Raw genomic sequence first — 13,863 nt, 5'->3', positions numbered from 1 at the left:
CCATCCATGAATTTTGTGCACCAGGCCTCTAGTATATCATAACTTCTAATACATTCCTCTCAGACACTGACAGATCAAACAGACAAAAAAATAATAATTAAATATATGGAAGATATGAGTAACAATAAGCTCAAACTAATACTTATAAGCATACATGTGTGTAAATATAACTTTATAACCCACAAACATAAAGGACACATTGTTATGGGGTATACATGGCACAGTCACAAAAATCAACCAATGCACCAAGCCACAAAAGAAACCACGATATCCCTTTCCCCAAAATCAATATTAGTGACTACATTCTCTGACCACAATGCAACAAAGTTAGAAATTTATATCAGAAGATTAGCTTTTAAAAATTCCTAAGTGGCTATAAACTGAAAACAACAACAAACAAACAACTAATTAAGCTTTTAGTTTAAAAGGAACTCATAAAAATTTGAGACATTAATAATCTAAAATATTTGATATATACTTATTTAAAAGGAAACTTGCTTTAAATTCATTCATCAGAAAACATCTAGATTGAAAACAATGGCATTAAGCATTAATATCAATAAAAATGGAGGGGAAAGAGTCAACCCCCCCAAAATCCCAAAACATTATAAAAATAAGGGCAGCAAAATTCAAAAGACAGAAATAATGAACAAAACAAGAGCTGTTTCTTTGAAAGGATGAAATAGAGAAATCTCTTTCAATACTTATCATGAGTAAAAAAGAAAATGCAAGTCAATAAAATGCACAACGAAAACAGAGACAGACATGACAAATTTTAAAAATAATAAATTATTAGAAAAAACTTTTGCAATAAATTTGAAAACTTAGACAAAATGAATGTTTATAGAATGGAATCAAATGCCAAATATGGCAAAGAAAGGAAAAAATAAAATATCTAAATATTCATAGAAGTAACTTAAGTGGTAATCAATAATTTCCCTCTGGAAGAGGCTCAAAGACTAGGTCTACATGTTCTCATAGATGAGACTTCTTAAACTTTCAAACAATAGATAACCATATTTTATACAAGTTTATCCATAAATAGAAAGAAAACAGGAAGGAGAAAAAAATATTTAAATCAGTAAATGAGATCCATGTTCTATTGACTCCAAAATTAAGTAAGGATGGCACAAAAAATTTTAAGCATTTTTCACTTATGAGCACATTTGCATATATACCAAATTAAATATTATCTAGTCAATGCATTGGAAAAAAATAATTATCAACTAAGGTTTATAGTACAAGGATGCTTTAACATTAGAAAATCTATCAATGTGATTCTGCACATTAATAAATCTAGGGAGAAATCACACGTTATCTCAATAGTTGTGGAACTACTATGATAAAATGTAATACCTATTCATGATATTTTTAAAAATCTCAGAAAACTTGTTAAAGGATATGCATGAAGAAGCTATAGAAAATATCAATGTAATACATTACTTTTGAGAGAAAAATTTAAGATTTCTCACTATCATTGATATAATTTGCTTTAAAATTTTATTTAAATTTTTTATTGATTGATTTTTAGTGAGAGAGTGGGAGGGAGCGAGGGGGTGGGAAAGTGAAAGAGAGAAACATCGATTTGTTGTTCCACTTATTTATGCATTAACTGGTTTATTCTTGTATGCGCCCTGACCAGGGATGGAGTCTGCCACATTGGTGTATTGGGACAACACTCTAACCAACTGAGTACCCAGCCAGGGCTCATCATTAAGGAATATTAAGCAAGAGAAGGACACAATCCGATTTGAGGGTAAAAAAGACCACTCTTGTAGAAGAGGATCAAAGGGACAGACGAATTACATGGAGCTCATGCAGGGGTTATTCTAATCATCAAGGTGAGAAAAGATGAGATCCTGAGTAAAGTAACACAGACACTAACAAATCTCAAGGAATAAGAGCTATCAAGAAGTGCAACTGAAAGAATTTGCTAATATTTTTAACATTTTTATCTGGGGAGTGGATGAGGGAGACCAATCATGATTAACTAAATTTTTGGTTCAGATAGTTTTAGTTTGGATGAACTAATGCCATATGTAGATATTACAAAGTATAGAAAATCAAGTCCCAGAGAAAAAGAGGTGTTTGGAAGGAGAAATGTTGAAACTGCACTATTTATGTAACATAAAAGTGGGATGTCTAATAATCATCTGAAAATATAGATTTAATTCTAAGAGTAATTTGGTCCAAAATATATATGCTTAGAAATAATTATTGCCTGGCAATAACTAAAGCCATTGGAATATTTAAAAGGAAAAATTGTGAGAAGGTCAAATACAGACGTCTACTGACACTGGCCCTGAGAGAAAAAGACAGAGCAAGGGGAGGAGCTGTTGGGAAAACACTGGTGTAGCAGAATTCAAGGTGGCAGAGGGCTTTAAGTATTGCAAAGAGACCAAGCAATGATGACTAAAAAGTGCCTGTGTGGCCTGAATATTAAAAAATCCCTGTTAATCTCCCTGAGAACAGATTCACTTCAATAGTGGAGGTGAAACGGCAGTGCACTGGGCTGAGAGGGAAATGGGAAATGAAGAAATGGTGACATTGAGAGGGGCCTGCCTGCTCCAGAAGCTCCGATTGGAAAGGAAAATAAGATGAAGGCCAGTGTCTGGATCAAAATTTTTAAAGGAAAAGATGTGAGCAAATGGGATGGAGCGAGCGGAGCCACAAGGGAAAATAAGTAGAATGATGAGGATCAAGACCCTTGAGGACGGGGTCACGGCCCGAGCCCCTGCTTTGGCAGGAGGAAGCACAGCCCTTCCTCCAGGACAGCCGGGATTGTCTGCTCTGTTCACCATACACATCTCATAGTGCCTAGCATGTAGTAAGTGCCCAATAAGCAACTGTGGAATGAACGTTATTGAAGAGAAAAAGAAGTAAAAAAAAAAAAAAAAAAAAAGTGGGGCACATTTGCAGGGGGAATATGAGAAAAGTTGAAAGAATGAGTCCAACACATGACCCTGATATTTCTAAAATAAAAGCCAAGATCACCTGATAGAAAGAAGGTTTGAGATGACAACTACTGTAGAAAATGGAAATGCACCACTGATGAGAGATGAGCTAAAGTTTTGCAGTGGGACCAGCTATAAATGTCATACATTTGTAGTCTCATCAAGACATCTAGTTGTTTTTCTCCAAGAGGACACAGCACAGAAGTAGGTATCTCTTAGGTTCAACAGAGACAATTTAACCAAAAGCAATGAAACTGATAGTAAAAGGATGGCTGGAGTGATGAATTATGCAGGGAAGAATATGAAAATGATAGAAGAACCTAAAAGAGGAAGCACAAACTAAGAAAAAGGGGAGAAGGGGTCTGGGACCAGAGGTGAGGTCAAGAATAAGAAGAGGAGGGAGCGAGATGTGAGACTAACAACAATCTCCCTCCCCTAACATCCTCTCTCCAGTTCATCTACAAACCACTTTCAGACTCATCTGTTGATGGCGTAACTCTGCTCCTGTCACTACCTTGTTTATATACTTTATAAATTCCCCACTACTCATCAAATGCAATCTAAATACTCTGAGTGCTCAATAGTGCTGCCTGATTTGACATCAACCAACCATTTCACCACACATCCCTTTGTACACTCAGTCCACTAGACCAGTGGTCAGCAAACTGCGGCTCGTGAGCCACATGCGGCTCTTTGGCCCCTGGAGTGTGGCTCTTTCTAAGCCTTAGGAGTACCCTAATTAAGTTAATAACAATGTACCTACCTATATAGTTTAAGTTTAAAAAATTTGGCTCTCAAAAGAAATTTCAATCGTTGTACTGTTGATATTTGGCTCTGCCAAATAATGGGTTTGCCGACCACTGCACTAGACCACTTACCACTCTTAAAGCAGGCAAATTCAATTCATACTACTGCTTGAAAGGTCTGCTTCACCTAGAATTTGACCACTCTCCCTCCTTAGGGTTGCCAGATTTAGCAAGTATAAATACAGAATGCCCAATTAAATCTGGGTTTTAGATAAACAATGAATAAATTTTTAATATAAGTATCTCACACAAAGCTGTATTTATCTGGCAATCCTACCTTCCACCCCCATCAACACTTTTCAAACTCATACTTAAACATCACACTCAAATATTACCTTTGTCATGAAGTTTTCCCTGATCCCTTCACCTAGAAAGTGTATTCCTTCATCCAGTCAATAAATATTTACTATGCTAAATGCTAGGAATGAAAACTGTGAAGGCCCAGCTGGTGTAGCTCAGTGGTTGAACATCAGACCTATGAACCAGGAGGTCACAGTTCAATTCCCAATCCCCAGTGGGGGGGTGTCCAGGAGGCAGCCAGTCAATGATTCTCTCTCATCATTGATGTTTCTCTCTCTCTCTCCCTCTCCCTTCCTCTCTAAAATCAATAAAAATATATTTTAAAAGAACTGTGGCCCAGCCAGTGTGGCTCAGTGGTTGAGCACAGACCTGTGCACCAGGAGGTCATGGTTAGATTCCTGGTCAGGGCACATGCCCAGGTTGCAGGCTTGATCCCCAGTAGGGGGCATGCAGGAGGCAGCTGATCAATGATTTTCTCATCATTGATGTTTCTCTCTCTCTCTCTCTCTCTCTCTCTCTCTCTCTCTCTCTCTCTCTCTCTCCCCCCCCCCCTCCCTTCCTCTCTGAAATCAATACAAATATATTTTTAAAAAACTGTGAAGAAGGAAGTCTATCTGCATGGAACTTCAACTGCAGAAGTAGAGGGAGAATAAGGAGACAGTGACAATAGAGAAGTAGCTACGACGTGCTGTGTGAGCAAACAGGAAGCACACATCTACTATTTGTATTCTGGATACTTACAAACACTTTGGGGAAAAAAAGAGGCACATTATACCAAAAATTTAGAGCAGAACAGGAACTCAAGTATTTGTTGAATGAATTATATGCCTTACAAAAATTTCCCAAGATGAATACACTTGAAAAAACAATTTCTTCTTTTGTAATGACTCTTGGCTTGATTACACAGATTCCACTCACGAATTTTTTGAAAGGAGTATCTTTATATAGCAGAAAGAAAATAAAGGTCCAATCAGTGGTAGTCTGGGTAGATTTTAAAAATGTTAGAATTTTTAATATGTTAATAAAGAACAACAAACTTACCACGCGCTGAGCTGCTATCAACGCGGCTAACGTGCTTCGCCCTGGGGCTCCTGGGGCGCAGAAGGAAACTTGCACTTTGCTCCCCTGGATGGTCATGCCGTCGGCGGCTCGCTGAACCTCCTCAGCATGCCCCGCAGTGCTATATTCAACCACTGCAAAGCCACCAACGTAGCTACCTTCATCCTGTGCAAGCTGAGGTAACACACTTTATTAAAAGGGACGTCTATCATTTAGTCAGAAATTGTGCTTTACAGTATATAACTTTCAAATTCAAGAACAAATGTATCAGAGCATGATACTGGAGAGGAAGTGTGTTCTTTCAAAAAAATTACTAGTTGATTAGATGCAGTACTTCTGGAGGACAGGATAATAAACAAGACTCTGTCATTTCTTTTGAATTCTTTGATTTTCTAATTTATTTTACAAGTCAAAGCCCAAATGATAATATTCCCTATATATTAAGAAGTGTATACAACTGATAATTTATAAGAAAATATGAGGACACAATAATATAAATCTCCTTTAAATAAATTCACCAGGTACATAAGTAATGAAACATACTAAAACAATTACGAGCTACATGTCTATGTAAAATAAAGTCTGTACCATCAAGAGAAGAAAAGTAGGAGGAACCACATTCAACTTTTATTTCAATATTTTAGGCAAATCCCAGAAATTTGGTCAAGTACACCAAAACAAACCTTATTTGCAAAACCTGTGCCCTAGATTTATTGAAATACCATATGCAACATATAATCTTTACTTCTGAATGGGCCCTAAATAAGACTCCTAAAATGCAGAACTTAATTTGTTTCCAGTCACCCACCTGTAAGAGTGTAAAGGAAGATACTAAAGTCCTGGATCTGTAAAGACTGGTACAAAGAGCAAAAATAAGAGCAAAATACGATACTAAAAAGTTTCTAAGTTTTAACGTTTCTGAATTATCTTCAACACATTCACACGAGAAAGTAATCAACGAGATAAAATTCAGCTGGGTGTGTCTTTGAGAAGACACACTTCTATGCAGATTTGGCACCTCATAAGTTAATATTACAATTAAATAATTTCTAGATTCTTTTCTCTTATTTTTGAAGCTTAACTTCTACTTTCTTGCATAGTACACAAAATTTTTATTTTTCCTTCATATTCTCCCTTCCTTTTTAATTTTTCCCACTGATTTTTAGAGAGAGTAGAAGGGAGGTGGGGGGGTGGGGGGATAAGGGAAGGAGAGAGAGAGAGAGAGAGAGAGAGAGAGAGAGAGAGAGAGAGAGAGAGAGAGAGATGTGAGAGAGATACAATGATTGGTTGGCTCCTGAACATACCAAGACCAGGGCCAGGATCATTGCTGCAACCCAGGTATGTGCCCTGACTGGAAATCAAACCCACAACCCATCGGTGCTCAGGCCAACACTAACAACTGAGCAAGCAATGCTGGCCAGGGCTCTTCCTTCCTTTTAAAATTGTCCGCTTATGTTTTCTTCACTGTAAAAATGTTTCCTGGTCACATGGGAGAAAGGGAAAGGTCTACCTACCTCTTCCAAACATTTCTCCTACAACCCCATTCCTCTTACAATCCAAACCAGATCTCAAAATCAGACCTGTAGAAGCCATTAGTCTCTTTGGTCTCTTTTGATTACCAGGTAAGAGACTGTCTTCAATATAGTCCGTGTCAACCTACCACACAAAAGAGCTCGAATTTAACAGCTCCACTGATAAAAACCTCATAAAGTTGTTTTTATTAATCTCTTGAAAACTTTAAAAACACTTTGGACTATTCCTGGTTTATTATGATAACCGTCATGCCTACATAAGTTATACCATTTTAAATCTTCCCAAAGACAAAAATCACCCAAGTCCATGGCATAGGTAGTTTTAGAGGAGTATTTCAGTACAATATGAGAGCCACTCAAATATACAAATGGTCTGACTTGTGATCTTGTTAATTTTCCATTATCTTGAAATATTTTAACAGAAGCTAAGTGGTCATACACAAATATTATAACAAATGTTTTTCTACCAGATGGCAAGCTAGATTAGATAACCTCTCAGGTCCCTTTGACTCTGGGATTCATAATTCAAATGCATTTTGTGATAAATGGCTTTTCCCCCCCTCATTTGTATCAAAGGCCTCAACTTAAGCTATAAAGAATTATGTATGGCCACAGGATATTACTATACAATTCTTAGTATCAAGATTAGCAAATTGATAAGACAACTTTCAATAACTGGACAGAGATTTAATAAAAAATTTGTCACAAAAATTTATAAAGCTCTTGGGATGCTTTCTTTGATGTTTATTATATTGGGATTGGGGGATTAGAAGTTTAAGTAAGATGGTAGCATTAATCATATATATGTATTTATGCATATATATGATTATACAATAACAGACTCTAAACTTCCTACTGCAATTGTAGAGACTCAACAAATATATGATTAAAGAAAAAGGGGGGGATAAAGAAAGAAGGGAAGAGGAAAGTTCATCAGCTGCTATCTTACATGTGTAAGGAAGGAAGTTATATATAGCATGGATTATCTATTTAGTCTAACATATTTAATTTCATTATGATAAAGAGCTTGAAAATTTTACCAGTAGTTGTCAGTTTTCAGGATCTTTTCTAAATGGCTCACTTACCATGACCCCATTAAGACAAAATTGTATGTTCTCTTTAAACCTCATTATACTTTTCTATCTTCCATTATATCACGTTTCATACAGGATTTATAATGATTAGATTACTTGTCAGTCTCTTCTACAAAATTGTGAGGTATTGAGAGAGTATCTTTCTATTATCTATATTTCTGACATTTAGCAATATAGTGTCTGGCATAGAGAAGGTGATAAATAACATTTGGATGTAGGAATGGGTCAATGGATGAATGTTGTAATGAATGGATGAAATGAGGTGAGTGAGTGATGGATTTGCTAATACATACTTAACTATATAACAATATAGTTGGTCCATCAACAAAAGGAATTGATTTAAAATTTACCATGACATTAAAATCTTCATTACAGACTAAAGTAGAATTAGATTATCCATTGTGATATTCACATAAGTATAATAAATTTGTGAGTGCATGCGGAATAGATACAAAGCAGATATCTAAAAATATTTCTAATGATATCTTAAGGATACATACCTGGCAAAACACAGGTTTATGGATACTGGAAAAAAATTGCAACAGCTCCTCTGAATCTCTGTAGTCAGTCGGGAGTTTGTCTATACAAAGGCACTTAGAATGAATGTGCTCTGCGGCCAATAGATTCACATCCATCCATTGTGCAAAGAGAGCTGATGCTCCCAGCTGTTTGCCCAATAGCTCCAATCTAGCCTTTGCAGCAAAGTCCTTTTTCATGTATTCCACAAACCCATAGCCTTTGGAATGGCCAGTGACTTCACTGTAGACCAGAAAACATCTCTCAATGTTTCCATATGCACGAACAAGTTCTTCAAACTCTTCTAATGTAAAAGAAGTGGGCAAGTTGGTAATACACAGCAAAGCATCTGTTGGCTGGAGCTGTACTATTAAGTCTTTTCCTCGAAAAGAATATTGATGAAACATCTGAATTGCATTCTGGGCTTGTTCCCCATTCAGTAAGGTAACAAATGCTGGAAGATAAAATAAATGACTTTTCTGAGCCTGTGTTTTCAAACTTTTGTGACTATGACTCACAATAAGAAATACATGTTATATCTGTGACTCAGTGCACACATACATATATATATTTCTGAAATAAAAGTATCAGGAAGTAATACTATTACCATATCAAAGCACTCAAATATTTTCTATTTCATTGTATTCTTTAACACTGACACCCCCACTAAACTAATATCATGACCAGAAACACAAGTTAAAAATACGCACCCTCCCGCCCTAAACCTCTTTCAGAGACTTCAATCACTCTACTATTAAGGACTTTTGAAGTTGTCCAACAGCTCGCTGGTACTTGGTTCATGTTTTATAGCCTTCTTCTGGCTCTCTTTTTCATTTAAGAGAGTTCTTATCTCTATGTATTCAGGTTCAGTAATCTTCTGCAACATCTATTCTGCTGTTAATCCCATCTACTGTATTTTTTTTTTAATCTCCAACATTGTAGTTTTCATCTCTAGGAATCTGACTTGGTATTTTTCAATATCTTCCATATCTCCACTAAACATATTCAATCTTTACTGTAATTTCTTGTACAGATGGAACATTGTTATAAAAACTGTTCTCCATTTCCATTAATTATTTTGTTTAAATTCTAAGTCATTTTGATTGATTTTTCTCCTTATTATGGGTTGTATTTTCCTGCTCTTTTGCTATGTTTGGTAACTTTTTATTTCATGCCAGGCACTATAAATGTTACCTAGTTGGGTGCTGGATGTTTTTTTCTTTCTATAAATATTCTTAAGTTTTGTTCTAGGATGTGGTTGAGTTACTAGGAAACAGTTTGATCTTTTCTGGTCTCACTTTTAAATTTTGTTAGGTAAAACCAGAGTTGATTTTCTTGACTATTGAGATAAGACCCTTCTGAATTCTCCTCCTGATGCATGCACAATGAATCGTGAGGTTTGTCAGCCTAGCTCCGTGGTCGGCAAACTGTGGCTCGCGAACCACATGCGGCTCTTTGGCCCCTTGAGTGTGGCTTTTCCTAAGCCTTAGGAGTACCCTAATTAAGTTAATAACAATGTACCTACCTATATAGTTTAAGTTTAAAAAATTTGGCTCTCAAAAGAAATTTCAATCGTTGTACTGTTGATATTTGGCTCTGTTGACTAATGAGTTTGCCGCCCACTGGCCTAGCTGATGGGAATAGCACTATTCCCGGCCCTGTGTGAGCTGTGAAGATTGTTACCACTAATCCCTTTGTCAATATTTAGTAACATTGAAATTGTACATAACATATGACCCAGTAATTTACTTGTGGAGAAATAGTTACAATGTATATTAGAAGACAAAAATAAGGATATTCATTGCAGCATATTTGAAATACTAGAAAGTTAAAGCTTCTAAATGCCTACCAGTAATGAATAGATTTATCAATGGTGATAAATTCACAAGATAGAATAATATACAGTAGTTTAAATGAATGAACTAGAGCTATATATATCAACATGGGAAGATCTGAAACTAAGGTTGAGTTAAAAAAGAAAAAAGCAAGTAACTAAATGAAACATGTATAATACCATTTATGTAAAGTTTTTAAAAACACCGAGAACAACACTATTAATTATACATATAATAAAATTACAGGTATTAGTCGTGGTATAATGGTGACAAATAGCTCCACAATCTCAATGGCTTAACAAAATAGAAGGGATTTTGTTGTTGATGCTGCATATCCCACAGTGGAAGGAAGGAAGGAAGGAAGGAAGGAAGGAAGGAAGGAAGGAAGGTAGGTTGGTTGGTTTGCTCCTCACAGTCACCCTTGGAGCTAAGCTGGAAGAAGTGCTGCAATCTTCCTCAACCTCTTACAGGGAGAGGGTGAGCAGTGAACCACAGGCTGGCACTAACACCTTCCACCTACAAGGGATACGGTCATTTCCATTCACACTTCATTCACCGAAGAGCAAATCACATGTCCACTTCTAACCTCAAAGAGGGAAAGAGAACTACCTCACCTCACGCCCAGAAGAAAAAGGGTAAGAATCTGTGAACAGCTCTAATGACTGCCACAATATAACAGCCAAGTGTAGAAAGTAGGTACCAAATTCATAAATGCTTCTCCCCAAGGGAAGAAGGGAGGCAAGACAAGTAGACACTGGATTTCATTTTTATCTATAATGTTCCTATTTTCAAGTTTTTAAAGTCAGAAAAAAAATGCAGAATTCTGACCATAGTACCAGAGATTTTTATTCAATAGATCTACACTAGGGTTCTAATATATATCCTATCTAATAATAGAGAAACATGGTAATTAACCGTAACTTCGCTACCCTTCCTATTGGCTAATCAGCGAGATATGCAAATTAACTGCCAGCCAAGATGGCAGCCGGCAGCCAGGCAGCTGAAGCAAACATGAGGCTTGCTTGCTCCAGTGATGGAGGAAGCCAAGGTTCCCCGGCTGCCACAGCCCAGCTCTGAGCTCCGGATGCAACAATGTTGCAATTATAGAACCTAAACAAACCCCAGGTACCTGCTTCCAGCCCGCGCGGCCTCAGAGCTTAGAGCAGCCAGTGATGGCAACAGAGTTTCAATTATAGCATCTAAACAAACCCAGATACCTGCTTTAGCCGGCAACGGCCTCAGAGCTGGAGCTGGCTCTCAGCTCCAGTGACAGCTATAGAAGGTAAATAAATCCCAGAATAAAAAAAAAAAAAGAAAGAAAAAAGGAGAGGCTGGGAGCTTCAGTCGCCCACCAGCCTGAAAACAGCCCTCAGCCCCTCACCCAGACTGGCCAGGCACCCCAGTGGGGACCCCCACACTGAAGGGGGTGTGACCAGCTGCAAACAGCCATCAGCCCGTCATCCAGGCTGGCCAGGCACCCCAGTGGGGACCCCAACCCTGAAGGGGGTATGACCAGCTGCAAACAGCCATCATCCCATCATCCAGGCTGGCCAGGCACCCCAGTGGGGACCCCTACCCTGAAGGGGGTGTGACCAGCTGCAAACAGCCATCATCCCCTCATCCAGGCTGGCCAGGTACCCAAGTGGGACCCCCACCCTGATCCAGGACACCCTTCAGGGCAAACCAGCCGGCCCCCACCCATGCACCAGGCCTCTATCCTATATAGTAAACGGGTAATATGCAAACTGACTCTAACAGCAGAAGGACTGGGAATGACTGATCACTATGACACACACTGACCACCAGGGGGCAGACGCTCAATGCAGGAGCTGCCCTCTGGTGGTCAGGGCACTCTCACATGGGGGGAGCTCTGCTCAGCCACAAGCCAGGCTGATGGCTGCCAGTACAGCGGTGGTGGTGGGAGCCTCTCCTGCCTCCTCAGCAGCGCTAAGGATGTCCGACTGCAGTTTAGGCCTGCTCCCTGCTGGCAAGTGGACATCCCCCGAGGGCTGCCGGGCTGCCAGAGGGATGTCTGATTGCCATCTTAGGCCCAATCCCCCGGGGAGTGGGCCTAAGCCAGCAGGTGGTCATCCCCTGAGGGGTCCCAGACTGCGAGAGGGCAAAGGCCGGGCTGAGGGACCCCCCCCGCACCCCGCCCCACGAGTGCACAAATTTTTGTGCACCAGGCCTCTAGTGTGTGTGTGTGTGTGTGTGTGTGTGTGTGTGTGTGTATATACACAAAATTTTTATAAACATTTGCTAACTTGGGAATGGATGTGTACATAGTGATTATATCATCCTCCATAACTTCCCTTACTGTTCATCAACTAAAAAAAGAGATGTTTTAGACATTTACATATCATATAATGGGACTAATCTAGTATAGTTTTTAATATTACAGATATAAAACTAATACCCAGAAAAGTTAAGCAAATATCCCAATTTGCCCAGCTAACGTCAAATCATACAGTTTATTCAACAAGTCCAGTTTAATAAATTATTAAAACTGAAGAATACAAAGCCTATAAGGAATATTCATTATAACATTAAAATATGTAAAATTAGCCCTAGCTGGTTTGGCTCAATGGATAGAGCATCGGTCTGCAGACTTTAGGGTCCCAGGTTCAAGTCCAGTCATGGGCACATGCCTGGATTGTAAGCTCGATCCCCAATAGGGGCGTGCAGGAGGCAGCTGATCAACGATTCTCACTCATCATTGATGTTTCGATCTATCTCTCTCCCTCTTCCTTCCTCTCTGAAATCAATAAAACATATTAAAACAAAAAAACTATAACATTAGAACAGTCATCATAAAAAGTCATAAGGCTCTAGTAACTTCATATTAATTTATGTGATTAAAAATTAGGATACTAATATTATCTTCAGAAAATAAAATTTTAATTGTAACATTTATATGACTTAATATTTAAGAGTTTCAGTGATTAACTTAAGAATGAAAAAACAGAACAACAACACAGCACTGGTAACTCTTACGCAGCCAGCTCTGGGCAGTGAACTTCCACTGGACAGAGAGGCCCTGTAGCCTCAGAGGCCAACCCCAGAACACTGCCACCCAGAGGCTGACCCACAAACTGACTCTTTGCTAAACACAAAATAAGGCAGTCTGGGAAACAAATGCGGCTTGCTTTAAAATAAGGACTGTGGTTTACAACACAGAGGAACAGTGTATCGCAGGGAAACTCAACACTCTCCTGAATACCTGGCAGGTCTAAGGCGAGCCACACTGAAGAATAGAAGAACCGAAGGACCTTCACTACTGCAATATTTTTTTTTTTCTTTTCTTTTTTCACCTTTTAACTAAGAAACCAATTTTTTTTTCTTTTTTTTTTCTTTTCCTCTTCTTCTTTTTTTTTTCTTCTTTTTTCCATCACCTGATTTTACCCTTTTAATTACTACCTTCTTATTTTTAACCAGTATTATTACTGCTACCATTTTACCATTTTTTTTAAAGTGCCATTTTATTTTCTCTTTATTTTATTTTGGGATTAGTGTTCTCCATTCTATTTTCATCGTTATATTATTGGTTGTTTCTAGTTTGCATTTATCTCCAGGGAGCTGTTGCTGGAATTTGTTGGGATTAATGGCTGTTCTATAGGAGCATTCTCCTCATATAAAAAGTCTTTTCCACTTCATTCTCTCTTTTTGCTCTTTTTTTTTCTTTTCCTTTCTTTTCGCGCTTTTACTTTCCCCCCTCCTTTTTCCCACTTTCATTTTTGCACTCCTCTTTTTGGTCCCTAATTTTCTTT

General features: G+C 38.1%; 1 protein-coding gene across 2 annotated transcripts in view; it reads right to left on the bottom strand.

Annotated features, from left to right (window-relative positions):
* RAVER2 (ribonucleoprotein, PTB binding 2) overlaps positions 1-13,863 on the bottom strand; it is a 99,522-nt gene that overhangs the window by 48,269 nt on the left and 37,390 nt on the right. For both annotated transcript variants that reach the window (XM_036347933.1, XM_036347934.1), the window contains exons 3-4: positions 8,246-8,715; positions 5,102-5,293 (exon numbers count right to left, since the gene is read on the bottom strand). In XM_036347933.1, the coding sequence (XP_036203826.1) occupies positions 5,102-5,293; positions 8,246-8,715 (662 nt within the window). The remainder of the gene's footprint in view (positions 1-5,101; positions 5,294-8,245; positions 8,716-13,863) is intronic.

The sequence above is a fragment of the Myotis myotis genome, unplaced genomic scaffold (assembly GCF_014108235.1).
Source record: "Myotis myotis isolate mMyoMyo1 unplaced genomic scaffold, mMyoMyo1.p scaffold_m19_p_2, whole genome shotgun sequence".
Taxonomy (NCBI): domain Eukaryota; kingdom Metazoa; phylum Chordata; class Mammalia; order Chiroptera; family Vespertilionidae; genus Myotis; species Myotis myotis.
Note: the sequence above shows the minus strand (reverse complement) of the source record. Positions and strands in the feature narration are given on the sequence as shown.